At 34.6% G+C, this 13,314-nt stretch overlaps 1 protein-coding gene across 1 annotated transcript in view; it reads left to right on the top strand.

Moving 5' to 3' along the window:
• The window catches only part of VPS13A (vacuolar protein sorting 13 homolog A), a 262,005-nt gene that overhangs the window by 39,887 nt on the left and 208,804 nt on the right, over positions 1 to 13,314 (top strand). The window contains 7 exon segments of the mRNA XM_021065108.1: positions 495 to 554; positions 2,327 to 2,386; positions 2,599 to 2,679; positions 6,588 to 6,645; positions 9,980 to 10,107; positions 10,288 to 10,394; positions 12,593 to 12,764. Of these exon segments, the coding sequence (XP_020920767.1) occupies positions 495 to 554; positions 2,327 to 2,386; positions 2,599 to 2,679; positions 6,588 to 6,645; positions 9,980 to 10,107; positions 10,288 to 10,394; positions 12,593 to 12,764 (666 nt within the window).

Below are 13,314 nucleotides of genomic sequence, written 5' to 3' on the forward strand. Positions count from 1 at the left end.
CAAACGTCAAATAATGAGGGAAAATGCCTATCTTATATTATAGTCACCTTTTTGATAGGTGGGAGTTATATTTTTAAAATACTTTATACTGTGTTTACTTCTTGGACAGAGCAATGTTTTAGGAATCAGTAGAGCTAGGCTTAACTGAGTGTTTGATCTCAAATAGATCGTGTATTCTTTCTCAGATAATTATTAGCCTCTCAGAGTTCTAATGTGAGGGTAAGTCACTTTTTTTTTTTAAATAAACTTTTTTGTAGATTTCTTGTATAATATAGACATTATGCAGATGTATTACTACTGTACCACACTAATACATTGATACTTAATATTTAATTGGTATTATGAAAAATATAGGAATAAAAATTATTCCAGAAAGTAGGAAAATGTTTTTTTAAATGTTTGAAATAACATCCTTTCATAATGTGAACTTCTTCTATAATAATTTTATCCAACTACTAAAAATCTGAGTAAAATTTATTATTTTTTCTCTTTAGATCACAAATCGAGAGACCCCACTGTCATTTGGTATTTCCCTTCAAAATCTCAGCATGCAGGTACTTTGTTCAAAAAGAAATTCAACCGTATTTAATTGTGCAGTGTAGTTAATTAAATTACTAATTACTATTAATGTATGTCAGCATCAGGAATAGGTGTCTGCATAGAATTGGTACAGGAAGTGCATAGATTGGATTGGAATTGAGCCTGCATAGTTTAACATTTCAAAAAATGATAGTTAAATTTAGTTTCAAATGTGAGGATCTGTTATTATTTGCTAATTATGATATTTGGTACTTCGTGTACTTAAAATCCATTTTGAATTGTAAATGAGTAACTACAAAATAAAAGATTCATTTCACAATCTTTGAAAAGTCATGAAAAATCTCTAAAACAAATTATTTTCTCACTACTGTATTGGTAGTTGTGGCATACTGTCTTTCTAACATTTCAGATTAAGAAATTTTAAAAGTTGATGAACACATAGAGAATTAGGAAATATTTGTTTACATTCAGAATCAACAGTTGTTGAATTTGTCATTTAGTTTGTTTTAAATACTTTTAAAGAATAAGCTCTTATGAGTAATGTTTAATTCCTTTTGTATTTTCCTCCATTATTTTCTCCCACCCAAGAGATAAACATCCTAAGTTTGTAAACTTTATGTATATAAATATATCCATTAAAATGTGTGATGCTTGGTTTTAAAAATTTACATAACCATTTTACATGATTTTATGCAAGTTCCCTTTTTTCCTTACACATTGTGACATGTACTTGTTGCCACATGTAGTTCAATTGATTCAGTTCACCTGCTGTATACTATTTCATTACATGCTTTTATTTGTTGTATTCATTAAGCTTTTGTGTACAATTTGTTTTTAAAACTTGGATCCATCTAAAGCGAAAAAGAAAAAAGGAAGAGCCAAATGAAAAGTTATTCAGTAAAGTTGGGTGGGATTAACTGTCAAATGCTACTGTTACATTGAAAAATGAGAATGGAAAATTAGCCGTTGGATTTGGCAGTGTGAAGGTGACTGGTAACTGTGTCAGCAATGTTTTTCACCTCTGGTTTTGGAAATCTTTAGAATCTTGTCCACCAGCCCACATATTTTCAATTAGAAACCCAGGTTGAAGCCCAGCAGTCTAGTTTAAAAAGCCCTTCAAGTGATCCTAATTGTGTGATAGAATTTGAATACCACTGAGTCCCTTTAGTTCTTTACCAAAAAAAAAGAAAACCTGTCTTTTTGAATTAAGCATCTGATATCAATTTATTCCCCTAGTGGATTTCATTACTCTTAGGATAAAGTCCATAGTTTTGTCTTAAAATAGTTTATAATCCTTTTGTAACTTGACCCCAGGTAAGGTAACTGGTTTTACCTCTTTTCTTTGTTTTATAATATGTTCTTGGGCCATATTGGGCTACTTTATTTTTTTGAATATATCATATATTTGAATACCTTCCTTCTCTGAATCATATTCCGTACTGAATTTAGAAACAATAATTTCTATTTATATGTCATTTATTAGGTTGAGCATCACCTTTGCCACAACGTCCCTGAGTTTGAGGCTCTTATCATGCCCTCCCAGAGTACTGTGTATTAAACATCTCTAATGACACTTATCTGTTAATAATTTATTGTTTACTTGTTTGCTTTTTCCCTAAGCAGTGAGGTCCTTGAATGTAGCATATTCAGTTAATATTTTTTGACTGAATGTTATGATTTCAAGGACACTTTAATGGGAAGTTGGTCTAGGGCATGAAAGATAACATTTTTCACTCTGCTATTTCACATGCAACTTACACTTAACTGCTTTTTTTCCCCTTTTCAGACAACTGATCAATACTGGGTTCCATGTTTACATGATGAAACTGAGAAACTATTTTGTAAGGTAAAATAAACAAATTTAGGTTTTGTCAACCCATCTGCTTGACAGAAGATAACTTTTAGAAAGACAAACGGCAGTATATAGATAAGGGTTTTTGTGAATTGTTTTATTGACTTAACTGTTATGTGACCCATTAATTGAGATTTCTGAAAAAAGTGTGTATTAAAGATCCTTCAACAAAAATGAGGCTTATAATAAACTTGATTTATTTTCAGTTAATTCGATTGGATAACCTTTTTGCCTATTGGAATGTGAAGTCTCAGATGTTTTATCTTAATGATTATAATGAATCATTGGTAAGTAACTCTTTTTTGATAATGTCTGTGTACACATTTGTTGATAGTGTATTTTGCATAAGGTTTTATTCATTTTCAGTTATTGAACATACTGTAGTCAGTGGTTCTTTTTTTTTTCCCCCTGAGGCAGAATCCATTAGCAGAATTTATGTAAATAGGTGACTATATACATCTGTATATAAACATCTGTCAACACCCTTTTTTTATATAATTGATATGTGACATTTATTAGTTAATAGGTATACAGCATAATGTTTTGATGTTTGTATATATTGCAAAATGATCACCACAGTAAGTCTAGTTGACATCCATCACCATACAGAGTTAAACAGTTTTTTTTCTTGTGAACCTTTCATATTTACTCTTAGTAACATGAAAATATGCGATACATTGTTATTACCTATGGTCATTATGCTGTACATTACATCCCTGTGATGTTATAATTATTTTAGAATTGGAAGTTTGGACCTTTTGACTTCCTTCATTTGTTTTGTCCATCCTTACCCCTCACCTCTGGTAACCATCAATCTATTCTTTGTATCTGTGAGTTTGTTTTTTTTTTTTCTTTCTAAATTCCACATATAAGTGAGATAATTTAGTATTTGTTTTTCTCTGTCTGAACTGTTTCACTTAGCATAGTGCCCTAGGGTCCATTTGTATTGTCCCAGATGGTGAGATTTCATTCTTTCTTATGGTCAAGTGATATTCCATTTGTGTGTGTGTAAAACATTGTCTTTATTCATTCATCTTTTGATGAAAATTTAGGTTGTTTCCATATTGTGGCTATTACAAATAATGACGCAATGAACATGGGGGTGCAGAAAGCTTTTTAAATTAAGGTTTTCATTTTCTTCAGGTAAATACTCAGAAATGGAACTATAGGATCATATGGTAGTTCTATTTTTAATTTTTTGAGGATCCTCCATACTATTTTTTATAGTGTCTGTACCAGTTTGCATCCCACCAAGAGAGTACAAGGGTTCTTTTTTATCAACAGTCTCACCAACATTTGTTCCTTTTTGTCTTTTTGATAATAGCCATTCTAAATGATTTTGATTTGTACTTTCCTAATGATTAGTGAGGTTGATATACTTGTTAGCTGTCTGTATTTCTTCTTTGAAAAATGGCTTTTCACATCCTCATTTTAATTGAATTTTTTTTTTGCTTTTGAGTTGTATGGGTTCATTACATATTTTAGATATTAACCAGATATGTGATTTTCATATGTTTTCTTTCATAAGCTTGCCTTTTCTTGTAGCTGATGGTTTCCTTTGCTGTGCAGGAACTTTTAATTTGATGTAGTCACGTTTTTTATTTTTGTTTTTGTTGATTTTACATTTTCTGTCAAATTCAAATAAATCATCACCAAAACTGATGTGTCAGGGAGCTTTACCTCTTGTTTTTTTTAGGAGTTTTATGGTTTTGGGTCTTAATGTTCAAATCTTTAATCCATTTTGAATTATTTTCATTTATGGTGTAAGGTAGTAGTCCAATTTCATTCTTTTACATGTGGTTGTCCACTTTTTCCAGCGCCATTTATTGAAGACTGTCCTTTCTCCCTTGTATTTTCTTGGCTCCTTTGTCATAAATGAACTGACCATACATGCATTGGCTTATTTCTGGGTCGTCTGTTTTCTTCTTTTGATCTATATGTCTATTTTTTATGCCAGTACCATAATGTTTTGATTATTAATAGCTTTGTAATATAGTCAGAAATCAGGGAAGGCGTTTCCATTGTGGTGCAGTGGAAACAAATCTGACTAGTATCCAGATTTGGGTGTGGACGAGGATGCGGGTTTGATCCCTGGCCTCACACAGTGGGTCAGGGATGCAGTATTGCTGTGAGCTATGGTGTAGGTCACAGACACAGCTTGGATCCTGGGTTGCTGTGGCTGTGCCATAGGCTGGCAGCTATAGCTCTGATTAGACCCTAGCTTGGGAACTTCCATATGCTGCATGTGTGGCCCTAAAAAGCCAAAAAAAAAAAAAAAAAAAAAAAAAAGAGAGAGAGAGAAAAGAAAAAAGAAATCAGGGAAGATGATGCATTTAGCTTTGTTCTTTTTTCTCAAGATTGCTTTGGGTATTTGGGTTCTTTTATTGTTCCATACAAATTTTAGTATTGTTTTTTTCTAATTCTGTGAAAAATGCTATTGGAATTTTGATAGGTATTGCATTGAATATGTAGATTGATTTGGATCATATGAACTTTTTTTTTTTTTTTTTTTTTTTTTTTTTGGTCTTTTGTCTTTTGAGGTTGTTGTTGTTGTTGCTATTTCTTGGGCCGCTCCCGTGGCATATGGAGGTTCCCAGGCTAGGGGTTGAATCGGAGCTGTAGCCACTGGCCTACGCCAGAGCCACAGCAACGCGGGATCCGAGCTGCGTCTGCAACCTACACCACAGCTCACGGCAACGCCGGATCGTTAACCCACTGAGCAAGGGCAGGGACTGAACCCACAACCTCATGGTTCCTAGTCGGATTCGTTAACCACTGCGCCACGACGGGAACTCCCATATGAACATTTTAACAGTATCAATTATTCCAATCCATGAACATGAAATATCTTTCTATCAATTGGTGTCCCCTTTAGTTTCTTTCCTTAGTGCCTTACCATTTTCAAGGTACAAATCTTTTACCTCCTTGGTTAAATTTATGCTTAGATTTTTGATGCAGTTGTAAATGGAATTGTTTTCTTAATTTCTTTTTTTCTTTTTTTTTTTTTTTTTTTGTCCATTTCTAGGGCCACTCCCGTGGCATGTGGAGGTTCCCAGGTTAGGGGTCTAATCGGAGCTGTAGCCACCGGCCTACACCAGAGCCACAGCAACGCCAGATCTGAGCTGCGTCTGTAACCTACACCACAGCTCATGGCAATGTCAGATCCTTAACTCACTGAGCTAGGCCAGGGATCGAACCTGAAACCTCATGGTTCCTAGTTGAATTCGTTAACCACTGAGCCATGACAGGAACTCCTGTTTTCTTAATTTTTTCTACTAGTTTATTATTAGTTTATAGAAACACCACGGATTTCTGTATATTGATTTTTGTATCCTTTAGTTCATTTATTATTAGTTCTAACAGTTTTTGGTGGAGTCTTAAGGGTTTTCTATATATATTATCCTGTTATTTGCAAATAGTGACAGTTTTACTTCTTCCTTTCCAATTTGAATGCCTTTATTGCTTTTTCTTGACTGATTGCTCTGGCTGGGACTCATAATACTATGTTGAATAAAAGTGGCGAAAATGGGCATCCTGGAGTTCCCATCATGGCGCAGTGGTTAACGAATCCAACTAGGAACCATGAGGGTGTGGGTTCGGTCCCTGGCCTTGCTCAGTGGGTTAAGGATATGGTGTTGCCGTGAGCTGTGGTGTAGGTTGCAGACATGGCTCGGATCCCACGTTGCTGTGGCTCTGGCGTAGGCGGGTGGCTACAGCTCTGATTGGACCCCTAGCCTGGGAAACTCCACATGCCGTGGGAGCGGCCCAAGAAATGGCAAAAAGACAAAAAGACAAAAAAAAAAAAAAAGAAAATGGGCATCCTTTTCTTGTTCCTGATCTTAGAGGAGAACCTTTCAGCTTTTCACCATTGAGTATGATAATAGCTATGGGTTTTTCATTTATGGCCTTCATTACATTGAGATACCTCTGTACTCACTTTGTTGAGAGTTTTTATCATAAATAGATGTTGAATTTTGTCAAATTTTTTGTATGTACTAGTACATAAGTATGTTTAAGCACATCTTAATAATTTCTAGATCATTATAGTTTAATGTGATAGTGTCTAACCACTTTAGCAATATTATTTTTAGCTAAGTTCTAAGTTTGAGTTATTAAACATTTTGGATGTAATAATATTTTGTAGGATAAAGTTATATTGGCATGATATAAATAAAATCAATTTGTCTTTTAATAGGACAGCCTGAGGAATGGCATCGTTGATGAAAACATTGTTCCAGAAGGTTATGATTTTGGTAAGTGCAAATGTGCAATTAAAGTAATCAATATAAATATTAAATGAATATTGTTTGTTACTGTGATATCTCATGTTAATTTTTGCGTGAAATTAAATGTATTTATAATATATATACAAAAGTAAACATTTTTCTGAATCATGTGTGTTACTGGTTTGCAAAACTACCACTTTAAGTTTAACTTAATTTCTCCTCTGTTGTGCTATCATTTCTGGCTGTTTCAGTCAGAGTCTGGTGAGGAGAGAGAAACTACATAGTAATTTGAGCAGAGAAAGTATTTATGAAGAACTATAAATATAACAGGGGATTAGAGCACCACCGATTGGCTAATAAAAAGTACAGAGAACTCTAAAGAATGTAGGAATAGTAGATAGAAGGAACACCCCTTTACCCTGGGACTTGGGTGGAGTGCTCTAGGAAGACAGTCGACCTCCCTCAGAAGTGAGACCTGGCATGGCCATGGTTCACTGATTGGCAGGAAAGTCTTTGGTGCCCTCCAGTAAAACTTGTGAATTCGCTTTTGAGAAAGTGACCCTTTAGGGAACCTCATGGAGCATTGTCAACAGAAGGCACTCTGCTAGAAAACTGGTTCAACAGAATGCTGAGAGAGTTTGCTAGCTTTTGGATGCTGCTAACTTGTGTACTGCAGGAGTATTTTGCTGAAGAAATCTGTTGTACTGCAAGATCTGGACACTGGAGAAGCCCTTTTCTATGTTGGAGAAACCATGGCACTGCAGGAGTCTGTTGAATGAGCACGTTAGAACCAGGAAGTATAACTCCTTCCTCCTGCCGTATCTCTCCAGTGTCCTCTGCTGAACAAGATTAACATTATGCTAGCTGGTAAAGAAAAAAAGATTTAAAGACCCAAATCAAGGTCTTAGAGCAGGCAGGGAAGGGTGATCTGGAGCTGTGAACAATAAATTGATAACTGGCATATTTGCTGGAAAATGAAGAATGTAGGGTTTTGTTTTTATTTTTGTTTTTTTACTAAATGGGAGAGATAGGTTACAGCTTGTGAATAGGCTAAGATCAGAATGACCCATGGAACATGAAAAATAAGAGAAGGGTTTATTTCTACATTGATAAGTGCAAAAGAACATAGAATCTAGTGGAGTGCTTTGTGACAGGAGTATGGTCGGCTTGTTTATAAGATTTCAGTTACAAGAGAGGTGTACTACTATTGAATGGACAAGTAAGTATGGTGATTGGAGTTTATGGGATTTTTTTTCTTCTGAGCTTTTTTTTTTTTTTTTTAATATCTGACACATTAGAGGCTTTTGGAAGGAGAATGGGCTATGAGATAGCCATGTAGGGGAATGAGAATGAATTGACTAGAGCAGTTTCTCAAAGTGAGGTTCAGATTGGCTGCATCAGTATCACTTGAAAACATGTTAGAAATGAAAATACTAAGATTCATTCCAGTCAAACTGAATTAGAACTTTTGAGAGTCAAGCTCAGCAACCTATTTTTAACAAGCTGTCCTGGTGATTCTGATGAATGAATACTACAGTTTAAGAACCACTGCACCAGAGCAAGGGTTGGCTGATTTTCTCTTTGTAAAGGGCCATGTGGTAAATAAACATTTTACATTTCATAGGTCATATATAATCTCTATCACAAGTTCTTATTTGTTTCTTTTAAACAACTCTTTTAAAGTATAAAAATCATTCCTAGCTCACTGTCTATATAAAAACAGGCTGTGGAATGGATTTGGCCTGTCCTTGGAGAGAAAGAATGTTGTGTGATCAGTCAGCAATATTCAGTACCTACTTGAGATTTGTGATACTAAAGTGAGTCCAATGAGTATGATTTTGTCCCCCCGCCCCCGCCCCAAACACATACAGCTGTTCAGGTAATGGTGTGGAGTAAATAGAAGTATGGAGTAAATAGAGAGGCTTCATGCAGAATTAGGGTTTTGCCTAATTACTGACAAAGTGAGAAGGGCAGAGTAGGTTTAAGGGTGAGTGCAAGGGAATGACTGACATAATTGATCATGGAATTTCAATAGGGTAGGGAGTGAGCTGAGGACATGAGGTGGAGGTGCGAGATAGAGAAAAGGTAGAGAATCGTTAAATGGTAGTTCCCATAAGACGTGAAGATTTGGTATTAGATTACTAGAGAGATAGATGGTGGGTGTAGGAAAGTTGGACGCTTGAGACAATTTATTAAGAAATTGAAGATGTTGGTATGATAAGGTCTAGTGGAGGGGGGAAGGGTGGACAGGTCCTAGGAACTGAGAGGCCATGTTATTGGAAAGATCATTTGTATATTGAAATCACAAAGAAGTTAGAGGTGCCACGAGCTAAAATCCCAGAGAGGTAGGAGGAGGTGTGGCCCAGGGATGTATACATTATTGTATCCAGAGAGGGTATCGTAGGTGGTATAGTTTTGTACATAACAAGAGGTAAAGCTGGGAGAGAGGAATAATTTTACTTTTCAAATACCGATATTACTCTGTATACATATACTTTTCAAACTTTATCTTATGATATCGTTCCATTTATGCACATATAAATTTTTCTCATTTTCACTTGTATGGTGTTCTGTTGTATAGATGTACTGTTATCAATTTAACTGGTCTATTGATGAATATTTTCTTGTTCTATTCAAATTAAAAGTAATTTTGAATTTAGTGCTGTGCCTTAAGGGGTGATTAAAACAGAAGAAATATGTTATGTTTGTATACAAATTAGCGTATAATTTAATAGTTGATCTCTTTGTAGATTCTGTTATTACTGGTCTCCCTGTACATTATTCTTACTCTTTTTGGCACTAAAAACAAAGGATTGAGAGAAATCTTAGATTGTGGGTTGAGTCAAGAAAGTTAATCTGGGGAAAACTCTCATCTTCTCTCTTCTCCTTTTACAAGTTAAAAACAGGGACAGATGGATACAGAGACACTGATCCAAAATTCAGAAATTAAAATTATGTAACTAATGTCAGTGGTTAAATAAAATATTTTTTCCCTTAGCATTTCTAGTGTGTATTCATTCCTTAAAACTGTACATTTATTGAAACTATTTTCTTAGACTCTTTTGCCTTTTAGAGAGTGTTCCTGCTTATAAGGGTTATTTTCTTATTTTGAGGGGAAGTTCAGTTAGGTTTTATTTTACTTACACAAGACAATATGAATTAGAAGTAGGAAAAAGATAAAAGAGTCTTCAATACCAAGTGACAGTTCATCTGATTAAATCAGAGCAGTATGGAAATCTGGGAACTATAGAAAGGGTATGTAAGAAATAAAAATCAGCATTTTCAATGTGATACTTTTAGTACTTTGAGGTTCTTGAAAAATAACTCAATTTAATTTTTTAAAATTTGTATTATTTTCCAGTATTTCGCCCTATATCTGCTAATGGCAAACTTCAGATGAATCGACGATCAGATTTTGACTTCTCTGCTCCGAAAATAAATCTGGATGTTGAGTTACATGACATAGCAATTGAATTTAATAAATCACAGGTGATTATTTTAAATGAGAATTTGAGTGATGAGTTACAGTTTGATAAAAGAGCTAAGATTTTAAATGTTTTTCACTAATTCATAATGGTATATGATAACATTTTCTTTAAAAAGTCATCAGTTTAACTTTTAAACAATTAAATCTGAAACATTTATGAGCTTTAATTTTTTATTTTTCAGTATTTCAGTCTTATGGAGCTTCTCGAATCAGTTGATATGATGACGCAAAATCTACCATATAGGAAATTCAAACCAGATGTACCTCTTCATTACCATGCCAAAGAATGGTAATAGGCCTTACACTTTTTTAATTGAAGTATAATTGACATATGTTAGTTTCAGGTATATGACATAATAATTCAATATTTGTATAGATTGTGAAATGATCACCACAGTAAGTCTAGTTGATATACATGCATAGTTAGAAAATTATGTTTCTTGTTATAAGAACTTTTAAGATCTACTTTCTTAGCAACTTTCAAATATGGCGTATGATATTATTAGTGTACATTATTTCTCCATAACATTTATTTTATAACTAGGAGTTTTTTTGATCCCCATCACCTGTTTTGCCCATCCCCCACTCACTGCCTCCAGCAAGAACCAATCTATTCTATCTATGAGTTTTTTTTTTTAAATTCAATATATAAGTGAGGTATACAATCATTTGTCTTTCTCTGCTTAGATTATTTTACTTAGCATAATGCCCTCAGTGTCCATTCATCTTGTCATAAATGGCAAGATTTTATTCTTTTTTTATGGCTGAATAACATCCCATTATATAGATATACCACATCTTTATTCCATTCATCCATCAGTGGATATGAGGTTTCCATATTTTGGCTACTGTAAATAATGCTGCAATGAACACGGAAGTACATATATACATTTTTTTGAGTTAATGTTTTCATTTTCTTCGGATAAATACCTAGAGGTGGAATTGCTCAATGTCATTTTTTTAAGATTTAAACAATATGGCATAAAAGTGAATTTCTTGACATTTTAAGAATTTTTTGGAGTTCCTATCGTGGCTCAGCAAAAAACGAATCTGGCTAGCATCCATGAGGATGCAGATTTAATCCCTGGCCTTGCTCAATGGGTTAAGGATCCTGCATTGCTGTGAGCTGTGCTGTAGGGCACAGATGCAGCTCCAGTCCCAAGTTGCTGTGGCTGTGGTGTAGGTCGGCAGCTACAGCTCCAATTCAACCCCTAGCCTAGGAACCTCCATATGCTGTGGATGTGGCCCTAAAAATACAAAAGACAAAAAAATTTTTTTTTACAAGAATTTTTTTAAAGATATTCTCTCTCTCTCTCTTTTCTTTTTTCTTTTTTGGCCATGTCTGGGGCATGCAGAAATTCTCAGTCCAGGAATTAAACCTGAGCCACAGCAGTGATAGCATGGGATCCTTAATTGCTACGCCGCTAGGGAACTCGCAAGATACTCTTTTCAAGGGCTCATATAAATTATAGAATGATTCGTGACTAGAAACACTTGTAATAGCTTTTGCTTATTATATTAGTAAAATTCGCCTAAAGGATTCTTTATAATAAATTTATACCTGGAAATACTAGCGTACCAAACATTTAGTGTATTTTTGGGGTTATTAAAAAATATATATTACAGTTTGTTGTCTAAACATATTTTTTTAAGACATTTTTAATTTTTTTTATATTTTCTAAACTTTGGTATCAGGCACATTAAATCTATTATAAACTGAAAAGGATATGGGAGCCTCAAGTACAACCCCTTTTTAAAATTCAAAAATCTTGTTTTTCTAGTTATTAAGCTCTTGCCTAGTTTCTAGATTTTGCAGTTACTTTTTCTTTTTTTTTTTTTTTTTTTTTTTGTCTTTTTGTTGTTGTTGTTGTTGCTATTTCTTGGGCCGCTCCCGCGGCATATGGAGATTCCCAGGCTAGGGGTCGAATCGGAGCTGTAGCCACTGGCCTACGCCAGAGCCACAGCAACGCGGGATCCGAGCCGCGTCTGCAGCCTACACCACAGCTCACGGCAACGCCGGATCGTTAACCCACTGAGCAAGGGCAGGGACCGAACCCGCAACCTCATGGTTCTTAGTCGGATTCGTTAACCACTGCGCCACGACGGGAACTCCTGCAGTTACTTTTTCAATTGACTGTTTTAATTACTGTTCAGGTGACTGAAGTACTAGTTGCCAGTTAATACTTCAGTTGTTCTTCTGTAGAACTGTATTTAACAAAATTCAATGATTTTGCTTATTTTCACTTAGGAAAGAGATAAGATTAAATAATAAATTGTTAATTGCTAACAAGATTGGGAAAAAAGCAAGTTCCTAAATAATATACCATTTTCATAGTTTCTGTATTATGTATGTATTAAACACAATACATAGTTTCTGTATTATATTTTATGTATGTTGATATAGTAGAAGCATTATCAAGTTATATTTTGCATTGTTGGTTTGAAGGTGTTTTAAGTGTAGGGCTTTTGTTTTTATTTTTGAACCAGGTGGGTTTATGCTATACGTGGTATTCTCGAAGTAGATGTTTGGCCCCGCTTACGGATGTGGTCATGGAAGTATATTAGAGAACATAGGCAAAAAGTGAAGCAATATAAAGAATTGTATAAAAAAAAGCTAACAAGTAAGAAGCCATCTGGTGAACTTCTCAACTCTTTGGAGGTTAGCATTTTTAAAGATTACTGAATATTTTTGTACTACTTAACTCCTCAGTCTTTAGTGACTAATCCTTCCTACTTACTCGTTCTGATTTTGACCATTCTGTCTCCTCTACTTAGACTTTTTTGTACTCCTTAACTTCAGTTGGATGATATAAACTCTGGTGGTGTTTTCCTGTGAGCATTTGGAATTTGGGATTATTCTCTATCTGGAGAGATTCGGCTTTATGCATATAGTAACTTGAAGTGTCACATCACTATGACATTTATAACCTTTAAAAGCTTAAAAGTGTTTGCTACATTTATTCCAGTCTTCTCCGTGTTGGTTTCTAAGCCTTATGTTATCTGTCACCATTCATTACCAGCTAACTGTGCATTAATCAAATACACTTCCTGTCTTCTGTATGTATATGATTATACTAAGTCTGCTCATGCATTCATTTGCCTTTCCTCAACTCTGCCTATTCCAGTTTTACTCCTCCCTCAAATTCTGCATAAGTCCCATCTCTTGTACAAACTATCTTGAATTTTTTTGCCCAAACAGTGCTCTTTTT

Source organism: Sus scrofa, chromosome 1, assembly GCF_000003025.6.
Source record: "Sus scrofa isolate TJ Tabasco breed Duroc chromosome 1, Sscrofa11.1, whole genome shotgun sequence".
Lineage (NCBI taxonomy): Eukaryota > Metazoa > Chordata > Mammalia > Artiodactyla > Suidae > Sus > Sus scrofa.